At 41.1% G+C, this 15634-nt stretch overlaps 1 protein-coding gene across 10 annotated transcripts in view; it reads right to left on the reverse strand.

Moving 5' to 3' along the window:
* The window catches only part of Ltbp1 (latent transforming growth factor beta binding protein 1), a 395722-nt gene that overhangs the window by 80115 nt on the left and 299973 nt on the right, over window positions 1-15634 (reverse strand). For all 10 annotated transcript variants that reach the window (XM_063262385.1, XM_063262388.1, XM_063262387.1 and 7 more), the window contains 3 exons: window positions 4717-4839; window positions 1957-2079; window positions 115-237 (listed from right to left, as the gene is read on the reverse strand). In XM_063262385.1, coding sequence (XP_063118455.1) covers window positions 115-237; window positions 1957-2079; window positions 4717-4839 — 369 coding nt within the window. The remainder of the gene's footprint in view (window positions 1-114; window positions 238-1956; window positions 2080-4716; window positions 4840-15634) is intronic.

Raw genomic sequence — 15634 nt, forward strand, 5'->3', positions numbered from 1 at the left:
AGCTAACCCTCAATTATAAAGGCAAAAGTAGAGCTCCTACACAGCAGGTACAAAGGTGCCAGATTGCCTCGGATTGTAGCTTGTTCTGGTCCTGAGGCAGGAGGGGAAGCTCACCCTCGCAGTGGTCTCCAAGCACAGATGCTCTGTAACCCTGGTTGCACAAACACTGGAAGGAGCCCTCTGTGTTCCTGCACTGCCCGTGAGAGCAGAGGTGACGGTGCTCGCATTCGTCAATATCTGTGAGCAAAAGAGCACAGAGAAACCCGTCGTTTGCCTCAGAATAGGTACAGTGGTTTCTGGTTTATTACCGAGCAAGACCTTTCATTAAGCAGTGTACACTGAGCTCAAATTAAAGGTCATTCCACAATAAGGAGAGTTCTGAAGAACCGAAAAAACGTAAACCACCTGTTCGCCTAAGTTTCACTATTTAAACACAGATAGCAAACAGTTCGCTGTAATTTGTGAACCCCATTTCAAACATTCAGTTTGAATACTAGGTTTGAAAGCACACGTGCTTATAATAGCCTAAAGCAAAGGTCCCCAAATTGTATGTAGTACACAGGCCTAATCTAGCCTACTAGTAGTTATTTAATACCACTCTGGATATTCTCATATTACCTGGTTCATTACAGAAAAGATTTGTCGACCTCCATCCTTAAGTAGCACAAGCTTATACATCATTATTTTCTCGTTATTTCTAATTTACCTATAGAGCTCTGAACAACTAGGCTTCATTCCTTAATTTGTCTATCCATCTATTCTCTATCTCTTTTTAAAAAAAGATATTCTGGTCGAATCTAATACTCTCCCCTCCCCCTCATCTCATTTGCTATTCCACAGGGCCACTCACTCCTGTTGGAGACATTACTTCCTCACCTTGAGTAACATTTGTTTCAGTCACGTGATCCTGAGTTCAGACACTCACCTGGCGCGTACCACAGCCACACTTATGACACAATAGACAGCATGAATCCAAATATTGTACCCTCATTGTTACATTGTAATAACAGTTATGCTTAGCATATTCTCTAGAATACTCTTAGATAACTCCTTGCTGTAAGTAGGCACTCAGGTCACGTTACTTGTTGAAGAATTTTTTTTTTTAAATTGTGAAGCATTTCTCTCTCTCTTTTTAATCTCTCTCTCCTTTTAATCATTTTCTGCCAATGTTTCTATAAGATGTAACACACATATCAGCTCCCACAGGAATACGGCTCATTTTTTCTCTCACCCTGAGGCAGTCATATCTTTGATTAGATTATCGGAGCAGTCAGCCGCTAAACTAGGCTTTTCCATGTTGATAATCTGGCTCAGAGGCGGTCCTGATCATATCTGACTCATCAGTGAATGGAACCCGAGAAGCTTTGCGAAGGTCTCTGAATGTGGTAGCCTGACTGCATCGTGTGAAGAGGTCCTATCCACTCCTTAGTAGGAAAATGGGTTCTGGGATTGTAAAGGTAGAAGTAGCAAGAGGGATTCTGGAACAAATTGCTTGGCTTAGTTGTGTATACGAATGCACTTGCATATGTCCTGCCATTGCTCACTCCTAGATTCGTCAAACACTTGAGGTTCTAGAAAGGAAAGTCTGAGAACTGTACCAAAATTGGCCAAAAATTATTGAAGCTAAATACACACTGAAATTATTAACACACTGTAGCATAATGCCAGGCCAATTTAATGACTTTCTAATTGTGAAATCCCAGTACTAAAACATCAGAATTAATTTAAATATTTAAATGGAAGTAATTTTATGTGGTAAGGAGGTGCATAAACAAGCAACGACTTTTCTTTGCTTAGCTACCAGTCACCAGGGTCATATTTTTCTACTTCAACTTACACCATTTTGTTTTATTGACTTGTCTGACTTATGTGGAATTACTTGGGTTTCTGACACTATAATGACCTAGGCTGGGTCACTTACCCTGGTCTCAGTAGTTTATAATGACAAACACCTACCTTCACATTGGTCTTTAGCCGCTGACAGCTGATAGCCCTGCCCACAGGTACACCGGAAGGAGCCGTCAGTGTTTTTGCACTGCCCGTTCATGCACAGGTTCCCTTGCTGACATTCATCAATATCTGTTAACATAAATGATGACAATTAGTTCTCTGAGATAGACTCCCCCACAGGAGAATGTGGTAATTCCAACAATGTGGTCTGGGCTTATTGTCATAAAACAATAGTACCCAGGCTGGGCAGTAGAAACTTTAGCAACCCATTATGCTGAAATGTGTTAAGTTATATGATTCCAAAAGCAACTTACAGCTCCCCACTATCTCACTCTATCATTTTAAATCAAGCATAAAGGCAATATAACACCTTAGAGTTGAAGATGGAAGGCAGAACATGAAGCACATAGTAACAGTTACTAGATTTTGTAGGCCCCACTGTCCTGCATGAAAGACAGAAACAAAGCAATCAGGAATGAGCAAATATTAATCTGGGCAGGTACAGCAGGCAACAGAAGAACACACTTTCTTTATAACCTCAATGATAAGGTCAAAGAGTTGTGTTAACTAAGACTAACCTCTTTCTCAAAGTAACACAGAAACCATCCTCAGTGGTAGGAATGTGACGTATGATGATTACAGGAGACTGAGAGAAAATGGTGCTTCAGGATTTACTACAAAATGCCTTCAGTGAGCCAGGCACACACCTGTAATTCCAGCATTTAGGAAGGCTGGGCTAGGAAGACCATGACTTCCATCGGTGTGGATACACAGTGAAACCTTTCCTCAAAACAGTTCACAAACAAATATTGCATGTTTTCTTTCCTATTACAAATTTCTATGTAGATTCACATGGACATGCACATAAGAATGTGTATTTAGGGCACAGATGTAGAGATGGGAGGATGGGCATGATCTTAAAGCGGGTGGAGGAGAAGTCAGAGAGGGTGATAGACTGTGTGTGCAGGAAACAGTAGAGAGTAATATTCTGGGAAGAATTAGAGGAAGGCGAGTAGAGGAAGGGATCAGAAGGGATGAGTGAAATGTGCCAACAGTGTATGAAAATGTCACAATGAAAGCCACTTCTATATATACTGGCCAAACATCAACTGCAGAGTAAATGACCCTGGAAGAAGAACAAAGAACCTTGACAAAAGTGAGCACAACTGAGAAAGAGTTAACATTATTGAGAAATGCCACCAAGCATCAGTGCTCTTGGAAAAGCCATGCAGAAGAGACAGGACGGCAGTGAAACATGGCTTCATCTGTTATTTGGACATTTCTAGTAGAAACAGGGTTTGTTTCCCACATGGTTCTGTTTTTCTACTGTAAGGATTTACATTGCTTGTCAACTTGACATGATCTAGAACCATCTCAGTGACAAATCTCTCAGCACATGTAGGAGGGATTGTCGAGATTAGGTCAATTGGGATGGAAAGACCCACCCTAGCTGCCAAACTGTATAAATAGGAGAAAGCGAGTCTATCACCAGCATTCACCCATTCCCATCCCCCACCTCCTGACTGCAGACACAACCATCTCGAGTTCCCACCACCGAATGGACTGTACTCTCAAGCTCTGAGTCACAATCAGCCCTTCCTCTCTCAGGCTGCATTTGCCAAGCATTGGTCCTAGCAAGGTAGAAAGTATCAAGCACAGCTCCTAGGCTGGTCTTTCCTAATTTGAAGAGTCTGTCTTGCTTCACCTGTATTAGCCCAGCCTGAGCGTGTTCAGTTGGGCAGCTAGCTAGCTATAACAATTCATAATTATTAAAACATGGCGCAATTATTCTTCACCACCTGCACCACAGGCCTTTGAGGGTTAGAAGAACGGAACAGATGTAAGTCACTAGCCCTCGATGACCTAAAGTGCAATGTCTAAAGTGACTAAGAGAGCTGAAGAGAAGCCATGCTCTATGATTAATGTACAACTGTTGCTTGACTCTAAAAGCCTCTTTGTAAAAATGCATCTGAAAGTGTTTACCAGGAGTCCCCATTTACTGTATAGCTTTTCCCCTCAGTATGATTGACAGTTACATTTTCTGTACAAAGTTGGATTTTTGTGTTTCTTTGTTTTTTGTTTGTTTGTTTGTTTGTTTGTTTGTTTGTGGCAAGGTTTCTTTGTGTAACCTTGGGTGTCCGGGAACTAACTCCGTAAACCAGGCTGGCCTTGAGCTCACAGAGATCCTCCTGCCTCTGCCTGTTGAGTCCTGGGATTAAAGGGGTGTGTGACCACCACCTGGCACAAAAATTAAACTTTATAAAATCAAAGGAATTACCATTTAAGAACTAGAAATGGATACTGTCTTATTTAATAGTAAATAGTAATAGTAAAAATAGCCAGGACACTTTATCAAATATTTCTACACCTACAGATAAATAATTTTAACATATATGTTTATTTTAAATAGAAATTTGCAGAAATGTTCTTAGATATTAATGACAGATTGGAAAAGACTGTGATACTACATTGGAGTATTATGGGGCCTTTACAAATTATGTTTGGAGAGTTAAAACAAGGGCATGTAAAATGTATATAACATACAACTGGCAAAAGGCAGATAAAAGCCATGCATGTCACATATAGTATTCAAGAGTTGTGATATTTCTAAATCCACTACAGATTTACCTGTAAAAAGGAGCCAAAATGCTTCAAGGAGATGGACGGAAACAAACACAGGTAGCATGGCCCATTTTTAAGGCCAGCCACGCAGTTCTGCTCATGAAGGAAGTTCAAACACAATGGGATATGTGACCAAGGCATTACCTTGACAGTGTCTATGGTCTGGTGTGGGGCTGTAGCCCTTGTGGCAGGAACACATGTAGGAGCCTTCCAGGTTGGTGCAGGAACCATTGGTACAGACCTTTGGCTGCAGGCACTCGTCCACATCTTGCATGGTGTTGCATAATGGAAAGAAACGAGAAGAGAGGGAAAGAGGCATGAATCAACCTTCAGAAGACCAGGCAGACTCTTCGACTTCCCAGGTGTCCTGACTGGAAGCCGCAGCTATGCTGCTGCATGCGCTGCTTCCGGGCCTCATTCACTATGAATGGACCGAAAGAGCTGTGCAAACAAATAAAAAAGCACAGAGGACCAGCTGTGAGTGAGGCTGTGGGTGGGGCTGGTGATTTTATGACAGTGTGTCCAGCAGGAGAAAGACTCTCTGAGAAGGGCTGGGCAGCTGGGGACCATTCTGAGAGCTGATGGGATCAGGAGGATGGGAGACCCTTCAGACACATAAGCTGTGACTCAGGGCCCAGAAAGACTAGGCCAATTAAGTCCTAACTGAAGGAGGAAAGTCTTACACACCTCTATTGGGTCATGAATTAGCATGATCAAAACCAATCCAGGGCTGCTGGTAAATTGGGCAGCTAGAAGGTAGCCTGTACATTACACAGACAGAAGCTACAGTCAAAGTAGCAACTACTACTTATGGAACTGCACAGAATGTTCTCTATAATCATAGCAAAATTAACAGGGGACTAGCATTTCAGAGAGGAAGGAGCTGGCACCTAGAGAAGCTCAGTAATTCATCCAAGGTTATGGGATTCGAAAGTGGTGATGATTCTGGGGCTGGGGAGATGGTTTAATGGTTAAGAGCATTGGCTCTTCCAGAGGACCCAGGTTCAACTCCCAGGACTCATAAGGCAGCTCACAACATTGGTATAATTCTAGTTCCAGAGGATCAGATGCCCTGTTTTGACCTCGGAGGGTGCCAGACCCACATGTGGTGAAAATACAGGTAAAACATCCATACACATGAAACAAAATAAAATTTTAAAAAGAAAGAAAGAAAATGGTAGTTATGAAGTTTGAACCCAAAGCCCATTTAATAAACAAAAGAAAACAAAACAAAAAACCCTATAATACGTTTCTGTCATGGGCAAAGTTAAATCCAGCAAAAGAGAGTGGATAAGCTTGGAGTGTTTTTAATTATTTGCTAGCCATATTTTTATTGAAAGTAATTGTTTAAATTTTCACTGATTTCGTTTAACAGCCATTCATTGAGTTCTTACTAGAATATTGCTACAAAGAAGAGAGAGAACTAGAGAGAAAACCCAATTGGTAAAGTGTTTGCCACACAAGTGTGAGGGAGGAGCAGAGTTTCGTATCACATAACCCATGTAAATCTTGGGGGCCATAGTGGCTTCCTGCAATCCTAGCACTCGGGATGAAGAGACAGGGAATTCCTGAAAAGCGTTGGCTGGACAGACTATCAAAATCCAGGTCAGAGTTCAATGAGAGAGCCTGCCTCAATATGTAAAATCAAGACTGATTGATGAAGACACCTAGGAACAACCTTGAACTTCCACATACATGTACAAACACACATGTTCACATGTACATGTGAACTTGCATATACACCAAAAAGAAAAAAACAGTTTTGAATGCTGAGTCCCATTTGAATGCGCATATGGTTGTTTTGAGAACATATATGAGTATAGCATTGATAATCTAAGAAGAAAAGCCTCAGAATTGATAAAACTCCACTTGTCATTACAACTTATTCTAGGTATTCTTAGCCTATAAATTAATCAAAATACCTTCCCTCCCCCCAGCCAGAGGAGTCAAAGGTGCCATAAGAAAATGTACAGAATCCACTAACCTGGGCTCATAGGGGCTCACAGAGACTGAACCGCCAACCAGAGAGAATGCATGGGATGGACCTAGGCCTTGAACACATATGTAACAGTTATGCTGTAACCCCTGACAGCATTGTTTTCCCCTAATTGGACTGCCTTGCAATGCCAAGGCTGGTTGATATCCAGGGGAGGCCCCCCCTCTTCTGAGAAAGGGAACAAGGGTGTAGGGGAGGGAAGGTAAGAGGGACTGGAAGAAGTGAGAGGAGCTGCAATTGGGATGTAAATAAATAACTTAATCGATAATAAGTACATATATATTTATTTTAAAAGAGTGTGTGTGTGTATGAGAGAGAGAGAGAGAGAAAGAGAGAGAGAGAGAGAGAGCGCATATGCATATAAGTGCAAGTGCTCCTAAAGCTTATGACCTACCTACATCCTCCCCACCCCTAACCCCCAGCTGGAAATATAGGCAACTGTGAACTAGGAGCAGTACATGCAATTAACTTCCAAACCATCTCTCCAGCCAAATCAAACCATCAATATCACTAAGGCTTTCAAAGGCAACTTTGTCCCATTTTTCTCTGTTTACCAACGCAAGGCAGAGAGCCTCAGCGGCCCAGCAGAGTTTTGTTTTTGTTTGGCAAACCCAGAGCTGGGATTGCGCTTATCTTCCTGGCATTTTACGAAGAAGACTGTTTTGTTTCTTAAGAGAGAACTCAGAAATAAAGTTGGACTAAAGCTCAGCAGAGGCCCATCTGTGAGTGTGCACCGTGAATTCCATGTACATGGTGAAGAAGATGCTTTCAAAAATAACACTAATTACGGTGTACCAATCTGAGTTTCTAACAACAGAAAACAGCACTTCCAGGCTGCCTCATTCCCCACCCTTTCTTTGCTTGTGGGAACCTACTTTTGTAAACACTGAGAGCAAACAACTTTAAAGAAGATGCCAAGAGTTGGAGCCAAAGTAAATAGTGGAAAAGAACGAGCCTAGACACGGGCACGGAAATTCCAGACGGCAGCAAGAGAATGTCATGTCTAGTATCTGGTTGGGTTTCAAAAATGTTAACAAGTTCAGAAATGTATGGACTCTCTGTTTAATTACTCATGCCCCAGAAAAAGTGATTTACAGAGCTATAGAATGTAATAGCAATGTCTATTCCTAAGGCCATATTTTATTTAAATTGCAGACATTGCAGATTGCCATGCATGGGATACTTACAACATTGACTTTTTTTTTAAGCTACCACCATGATTAATGATGAAGCAGAATGCTGTGTAATAGCTAGGATAGTTTTAAATGTTTATTCTTTCCATATTATAGACAAAATTGCACAGAACCAGTCTTTTCTTGTAGACATGCCACTTAGAGTCAAACTGGTCCATGGCTTTAATGGAGATTAAGCTCTAGAGGAAATAACATGCAACAAAATATTCCCTAAGGAATTTCTACAAACAAGGAAGGTAGATAGGGGGCAGCCAGACAGAAACCTTGACTGAAACATGTACAACAAAGCAAACTCCACGATGTACCTTGATGCCAAAATTCTTCTCTAGACCACAGATCCCTACGTCCAGCTAGTCAGCCTACTGAACATTCCCCTACTCTCTCATAGGTACCTCACAGTCTTCACAGACGAAACTGCCTACATCCTACCTTTCCTTTATGGCAAGTACAAACATGTGCGGGCCTTGATGTCAACAGAAGGTTAAGACCCCATACTTTTTATTTCTAACCTTTGGGATAGTCTCCTACCAATATACCACAGGAAGCAAGACAGACTCCACCAATCCATCATCTGCCCCTGACCAGGATTACCTCACTTCTACAATAGAAGATGGTAATCATGTCTTGGTTTCCCATAGTAGAGCTCAAAGTTCATGCTACTTTGGCCTATGGTCTTAGAGAATATAATACTACCCCAATTCTTCTAAAGCATTTACATACTGAATTCAAACATTCTTAGCTATTTATCTCAGGCAGGAAATTTATCGAGAAAAAAATCATTGACAAATGGGTTCCACACTCCACAGGACCTGTTAGGGTATACCTACTTAGTGTCTACCATTCAGTGAATTAAACTGAACTTCCCAGAGTAAGAAGTATAGTTTCTTTTCTTAGGTTTATAAGGTTAATTGTTACAAGGTCAGAAGTTATAGTATAACAGCTCAAAGATTTATGTGCCCATCTTATTATGGTACCACTGGTTCCAAATTGATCTTTATCAACTCCAGAGTCCTAAAGAGAATTGCTTTGTTCACAACTGGGGATGCCAGGCCAGCAGGATGTATTACTTGAGACCTCTATTACACAGAAATTACTTGTCTTTAATAACTCTGGCTGGATCTTAGAGAACTTCTTTTTCCTTTTAAAAATCTGCTACACCATTGTTTGAACCAAACATTCTACAATTCTTTGTCAAGATTAACATGTAGATCAGTGGTGAGTAAATCCCCAAGTCCACCTTCTTTCTTCTTTCTGGAAAGATGAGGACTTGCACCTCCCTCAGCCCTCTGGCAATTTTCCATTCTCCATAATTTTACCAAGATGTCTCCCTGCTGGCCAGCTGGCCCACCTTACTAATTCTTACAGCCTTGCGATGTAATTCATGTGAGTCAGGAATGTCTTTTGAATTTTCCTAATATTCTCAGAACATATCACATCGCCTCAAATCCCTGATTATTGGGCATGAGCTACCAGGTGCAGAGGGACTCAGGAGGTTTCTCCACCCTTTCATGCTCTCCTTGGACTAATCTCAGTCTTACACATCACCTGTCAGTTCCTTGGAACTTGCTAGAATTTGTCCCAGAGCAGTAATTTACATGCACTATTTCCTGTATTCTCAAGGAGATGAATCTGTCAACAATATGAAGCAATCATTTCTCTGAATCCATCCAACCACAATTAATTCCTTAGTCACCCACATAGACTTCAGGCAGTGACATCCTTTTGAACTGAAAAAAGGAGCGTCATATTCCAGTAATAAAGTCACATAAATGCGGAGACTAATCACCCCCTCACCAAAGTGTGTCCTTTCAACTATTCTCCATATGTTATTTTTCATAGGAAAGATAGGAGAATGTATTTGACAGGAAATGGACCATGGAGAAATGAGACACAGATGTTGATTGTGCCAACATTGTGAGACCATGTCAGCTGTACTGAAGGTGCAGCAAATCCCAGGAGCTTAGGCCCCTGTCAATTCTGTTGAAGTTAGAAAATATGAACTAGTAAGCTGCTGACAAGAACCTGCCACACAACTGGCAGAGGACCACTATTTTTTCAGAACTTGAAAGGAGCCAAGATTCTTACATTCTCCACAATCAGCCAAGGATGACCTCAGAGAATCGATCCTCAACTGTTTCATCCAGTTACCGGCTTCCTACCTCACCTCCCAAAGAAGACTACTCTTCAGGAAAATGCCGCTAAGGTTAAGGATGTTACAGAGCTACATTTCCAATTCCAGAAAGCCTGAGCCATAACTAACACAGTTTACGAAAGCTGACTCCAGCTTTCTCCTTTCTATGAAAAATTTAATTCCCTTATTGTTTCTTTTATATTGTTTTGCTCATTAATTTTCTGAGTGTATAGGAGAAGCATGCATGATTTTATACAAATGGAAACGATCAATTTGTAGGCAAAAGTCTTGAGATTTTGTTTTCATCCTGTTTCTTGCTACATGCAGCATCCAATAAGATGATTAATCTGTTTGAGACTCAATTTTTGTGTCTGTCCCACAGACCGATTGCTGCGAAGGACCAAGTGAGAAACTCGGTCAAGTCAAAACTACATAAAGAGATGTTTCTATTCTTGGTCACACAGCTGTAGTTTCTGTCTCCAAAAGTAGAATTTTTTTTCCCCAAGGAGGTGAAATAATTCTACATTGAAATCATTAAAACGCTAAAGAAAAAAAAATGGAAGAAAACAACAGAAGACAGAAAGTCTTCCCATGCTCGTGGGTTGGCAGAATTAATACTGTGAAAACAGAGTAGTAAAATCAAACTGAATACACAATGCACTTCCAGCTACATTCTTGTCCAGAACTAGAGATAAACTCTAAAATTCTTATGGAAGTGCAAAGAACCACAAATAAGTAGGTCAGTCCTAAGCAGAAGGAGCAATGTTGTGGCTACCAATGATAGCTGATCTCAAACTATACTACAGAGCCATAGTAACAAAACCCGTACTAGCATAAAAATCAATGCAGACCAGTGGAATAGAGTGGAAGACATTGAAAGAGCCCACATAATGACAGCCACCTAAATTTTGACAAAGGTGCAAAGAGCCTCTTTAAAAGTGTTGGGGAAACTGGATATTTATAAGTCAAGGAAGGAAGCTAGATCCTTATCTCTCACCATACCTTGATTCAGAACAAGTCAAAGACTTTCTTGTAAGGCCTGACCTGACATTCTGAAACTGCTAGAAGAAAATACAGAGAAAATATTTCAAGACATAGGCAAAGCCAAGGATTTTCTGAATAAGACCCACAATAGCACAAGTAACAACCCCCAAAATTGACAAATGCTATTTTATGGCACAATAAGGCTTCAGCATAGCCAAAGAAATAATCCCAAAAATAGATGACCTACAGAATTCTGAGGAAAAAAATCTTTGCCAATCATACATCAGACATTAGATTGATACCTAGAATATATGAAGAAGTATTAAAAAGTAAATAGAAAAACATGTCATCCACCCAATAAATGGGGCCAATGAATTGAATAGACAGCTCTGAAAAGAAACACAAATAGCCAATAAATACTTGAAAAGCTGCCATCACCCTTAAACATAGGTAAGTAAAACTGTTTTGAGATCCCATCTGAGCAGCTCACCAGAAAAGAAATGACAATGAAACCTGGTGAGGGTGTGAGGAAGGGGGAAATCTCACACATGGCTGGTGAGGATGCCAACTGGTACAGCCTCTGTGGAAATCAGATGAAGCCTTTGAAAACTAAAAACAGAACTACAGGATGGCCCAGATATAACATTCTTGTGTATATTTCCAAAGCAATCTAACACAGGTAGATCTAGTGCCCATCCATGTTTACCACTGAGCTATTCATAATAGCTGGGAATTGCAACTAGTCCTGATCTAGATCAGCAAGTTACCCAGTAAATGTGGCTATACTCATGGTATTTTATTTAGTCATAAAAAAAACCTGAAATCGTAATAATAGTGGAGCCAGAGGTCATTTTGTTAAGCAAAATAATCCAGACTCAATAACATTCTCTCTCTCTCTCTCTCTCTCTCTCTCTCTCTCTCTCTCTCTCTCTCTCTTTCTCTCTCTCTCTTCGTGTGTGTGTGTGTGTGTGTGTGTGTGTGTGTGTGTGTGTGTGTGTGTGTGTGTGTAAAGGGGACCATGAGAAGGGAGAAAGAAATCTTAAGTGAAGGAGAAGATGGGGGATAATTAAATATATATAATTATATATAATATATAGTAGGAAAGCACATGTGACTACTTAGGGACAAGGGAATCAGTGAGAGAAGTAAACAGCCTCGGATGGACAGTAGTGGAAGGAAACAATAAAAATAAACTCTGTTGACCCCAAGCACATAAATGCTATCAGGAAACCATCCTTTTTCCTGCTAAAGTAAACAAAATAATACAGAGTGGTGAGTTTCATTGTTTCCATACTTTTGAGTCTTCTCTCACAGCCAGTGAACACACAATCATGAGCTCAGTCAAGATTGTCTTGATTAGAAGACTCCTTTGTCAGACAATGACTGAAGCATAGGGCTAGTGTTTGCCTAGTGTACCAAACACTCCTCTACTATATTAGGTCAAAAGGTTTCTGACGCACCAAGCCTTCAGTTTTAGAGCAGCATAGAAACACGCACACATCCCACAAAAACTATCTCTGAGACACAGATTCTGAAAACAAGTCGTAAACAGTGTGTTCTCCAAGTTTATTCTACCAGGGCTCTGAGCCTGGTCAAGACTCTGGACACTAAGTTATTCAAATGCCTTGAGCCAACCACACTGAGAAGGCTTGTGTGGGAGCCAGGCCATTAGCCCAAATTGATTAACAAAGAAGTAACACTCTGATAAAGCTCTGGGAACACTCCCCTCCCCACATTCCTAAGTCAGGTGGCCACAGACTCAACTCTAAGGAAGACAGAACAAAGGCCTGCACACTACAGAGCATAAGCATTCTGAGTTGTGAAGATGAGCTTACAGAATAATGGGATGGAAAGAGGAAACCGTAGCACTAATATAAAAATCCAATCTATCATAAAGCCTAATGGTCATTAGGAATCATTAAGGACCCCACAGAGACGTATCTCAATCCCTAAGACTTATATCCCATCCATGTAAAAAGGCTAAGAAGTTAAAACGAAACCACACAATTAGTACATATAAGAAAGTTCCAATAACAGAGGGAGAGTGAAAACCTACATGCCATGGGGTCGAAGAAAACCAAAGTGGCACAGCTACTTAGAGAACAGAAAATGTGTCATATTTAGTCTATATAGGACCTCTATGTTTTGTATTTCAGGATAATCAATGAAGAGACGTATGGCTGGCGAGCTATATTTATTGAACCCAATCATCTACTAGACTAAGTGCTTCATATTGCTTACTCGATCCTGGTGATTTGTACAGCTATACAAAGATGTTTCAATCCTTCCTTGGTATTTTACAGATAATGAAACTAAACCTCAAGGAGATCACGTGGCCCAACTTCCATCTAATTTCAGAGATACTGAAGGTGTCTGTAAATAATGAACTGTCCGAGCAGCCCCTGGGGAATGGCTCTCATCAGTCCCTCCATAAGAGAAGTTGTTGACCTGTAACTTGATGACCTGCCAGGCTGCCTTCCCTGGTTTAAAGAGCCAGCTGGAACTGGCTCCAACCTAGAGTGAAGAAACAGTCATTGAAGACAGAACCAGACTGGCAAGAAGGGCAGATTGAAAGCCAGATGCAAGGAGTGCAGGTCCAGTGATAAGAGCAGCCATCAGGAGACAACTAAAATCTACAGCTCAAGAAGGAAACAGAACAGCACGGAGAACTGGCAAAAGACACTAAGGAATGCTGTGTTAGGTAGAGCAAGGACCCCACGGATGTCTGAAGTGAACAGTGAATGATAAGGAATGAAGCACCATGTACCCTGAGCCAAGCATAGGGACAAGACAGCCCCCACCCGAGTCAATACCAACTAAGGCTTACCTGTTCTGACATAAGCTCTGTTTCCATTCATAAACCACAGAGTTGTGTCGCTAGGTAGCCTCAGAGTATACTGCACAAACCCAGGCTGGTCATGAATGACCTTGGCAAGTTCAACATTCACTCAGATTACAAACAGATTGACAGACAAATCCCCAAGAATATTAGGGCTGGAACAGTTTGTTTTAAATTAATTTTTAGTTAGCAGGGCAGCTAGAAAGTTTCTTTACGTCATTTTCATGCACTTAAAGTCTTTGTGCGAGTATGGCCATTCCTTTTCTTCTTAACTTTTAAAGGAAATTCCTTTTTGGAGATTTATTTATTTTTGTTTACATATACGAGTGGCTTGCCCACAAGAATGTAAGCATATGATGGATGTTTGATGCCCTTAGGGCTCAGAAGAGGGAGCTGGACCCCCTAGAACTGTAGTTCGTGGTGGCTGTGAGCTTCTGTGTGGGTGCTGGGAACTGAACAGGTGTCCTCTCCAAGAGCAGCAACTGCTCTAATCACAAGCCCTCTCTCCAGCCCCAAACAGCCAAATTTAACGAAGTCTTTTAACAGAAAAATTGACTGTGAGAGGAGACCACTAGTGTCCCAAAACACCACAGCCTTCTGGTCAGGGACTGTCTTCTCTAGAGACGGCAGCTAATGAGTGCCATGCCTAGATTTTCTTCCAAATAAATGTTACTACAGGATATTCCAAATCTTTAACGTTCTTAACCTAAACATTTCCATTAAAAAGGAAGAAAAACAGGCAAATTATGAGACTATCCTAACTTATCTGAGCCGATTTTTAAAGAAACAAATACCAAGAGTTTATTTGCCAAGATGAAAGTCCTGAGTTCGATGCCCGGAACCCACACGGAGGGAGAGCGTTAGCTCTCACAGGTTGTCCTCTGACCGCTACCTGCATACCATGGTCCACTTATACATGCATGTGCACACACATATACACAACTTAGACAAATATAGTTATAACAATTTTATATTAAATATAGCCACTGATAACTATTAAGAGAGAACTAAGCGGTTAGTGGAGATTACCTTTCTATAACATGCTATCTGAGTACCAGGGTCTCGTCGCTAAAATGCTCTATCTACCCCCTCTCTCCTTTAGGTTCATTTCCCTTTCTCCATGAAACTCATGGCCTTGAACTCCTGTGCATTTCATTGTCCAGTTGTTCAGCTGAATGCTGGAGAACAGGAACCCTGAGAAGGGGTATTCTGTTGTTTGCTCTCAAACACCCATGGCCCTAAAAATACCCAGTGAATGAATAAATAAACATATGCCAAGACATGGAGCATTTGCTCAACTCAAAACACAGGGTAGATTCTCTTGGGACTAGGGTGGTGGTTCGCAACCTTCCTAATGCTGTAGCCATTTAAGACAGTCCCTCATGCTATGGTGATCCCCACCAAAAATTATTTTATTGCTACTTCAGAACTGTAGTTTTGCTAGTTATAAACTGTAATGTAAGTAACTGTTTTCCAATGGTCTTAGGTGACACCTGTGCAAGGGTCATTTGATGCCCCAAAGAGGATGTGGTCCACAGGTTGAGAACTCTTGGGCTAAAAGAACTGAGTCTCACTATCCAGTTCATGTTGACCTGGAGTTTGATTTGTGCCTCAGGATCTCCTCAAATTCTTTTCCCCTTGACGCGGCATCACAGAAACTGAGCTTAAGGCATGTGTCATTATGCTCCGCTAATACCGCACCTTCTAAAATGCAGTTTAGAGTACCCAAGTATTGAGGTGAGAAATAAAAAATAAAGGCACAAGAAGATAGAGGTCAGCATTCATTAGCATTGCCTGAAACTTTAGAATTTAACCCAGATTGCTCTCTGTTCTCTCTCTCTCTCTCTCTCTCTCTCTCTCTCTCTCTCTCTCTCTCTCTCCATATACACATATGGATATATGTGTGTTATATATTACAT

The sequence above is a fragment of the Rattus norvegicus genome, chromosome 6 (assembly GCF_036323735.1).
Source record: "Rattus norvegicus strain BN/NHsdMcwi chromosome 6, GRCr8, whole genome shotgun sequence".
Lineage (NCBI taxonomy): Eukaryota > Metazoa > Chordata > Mammalia > Rodentia > Muridae > Rattus > Rattus norvegicus.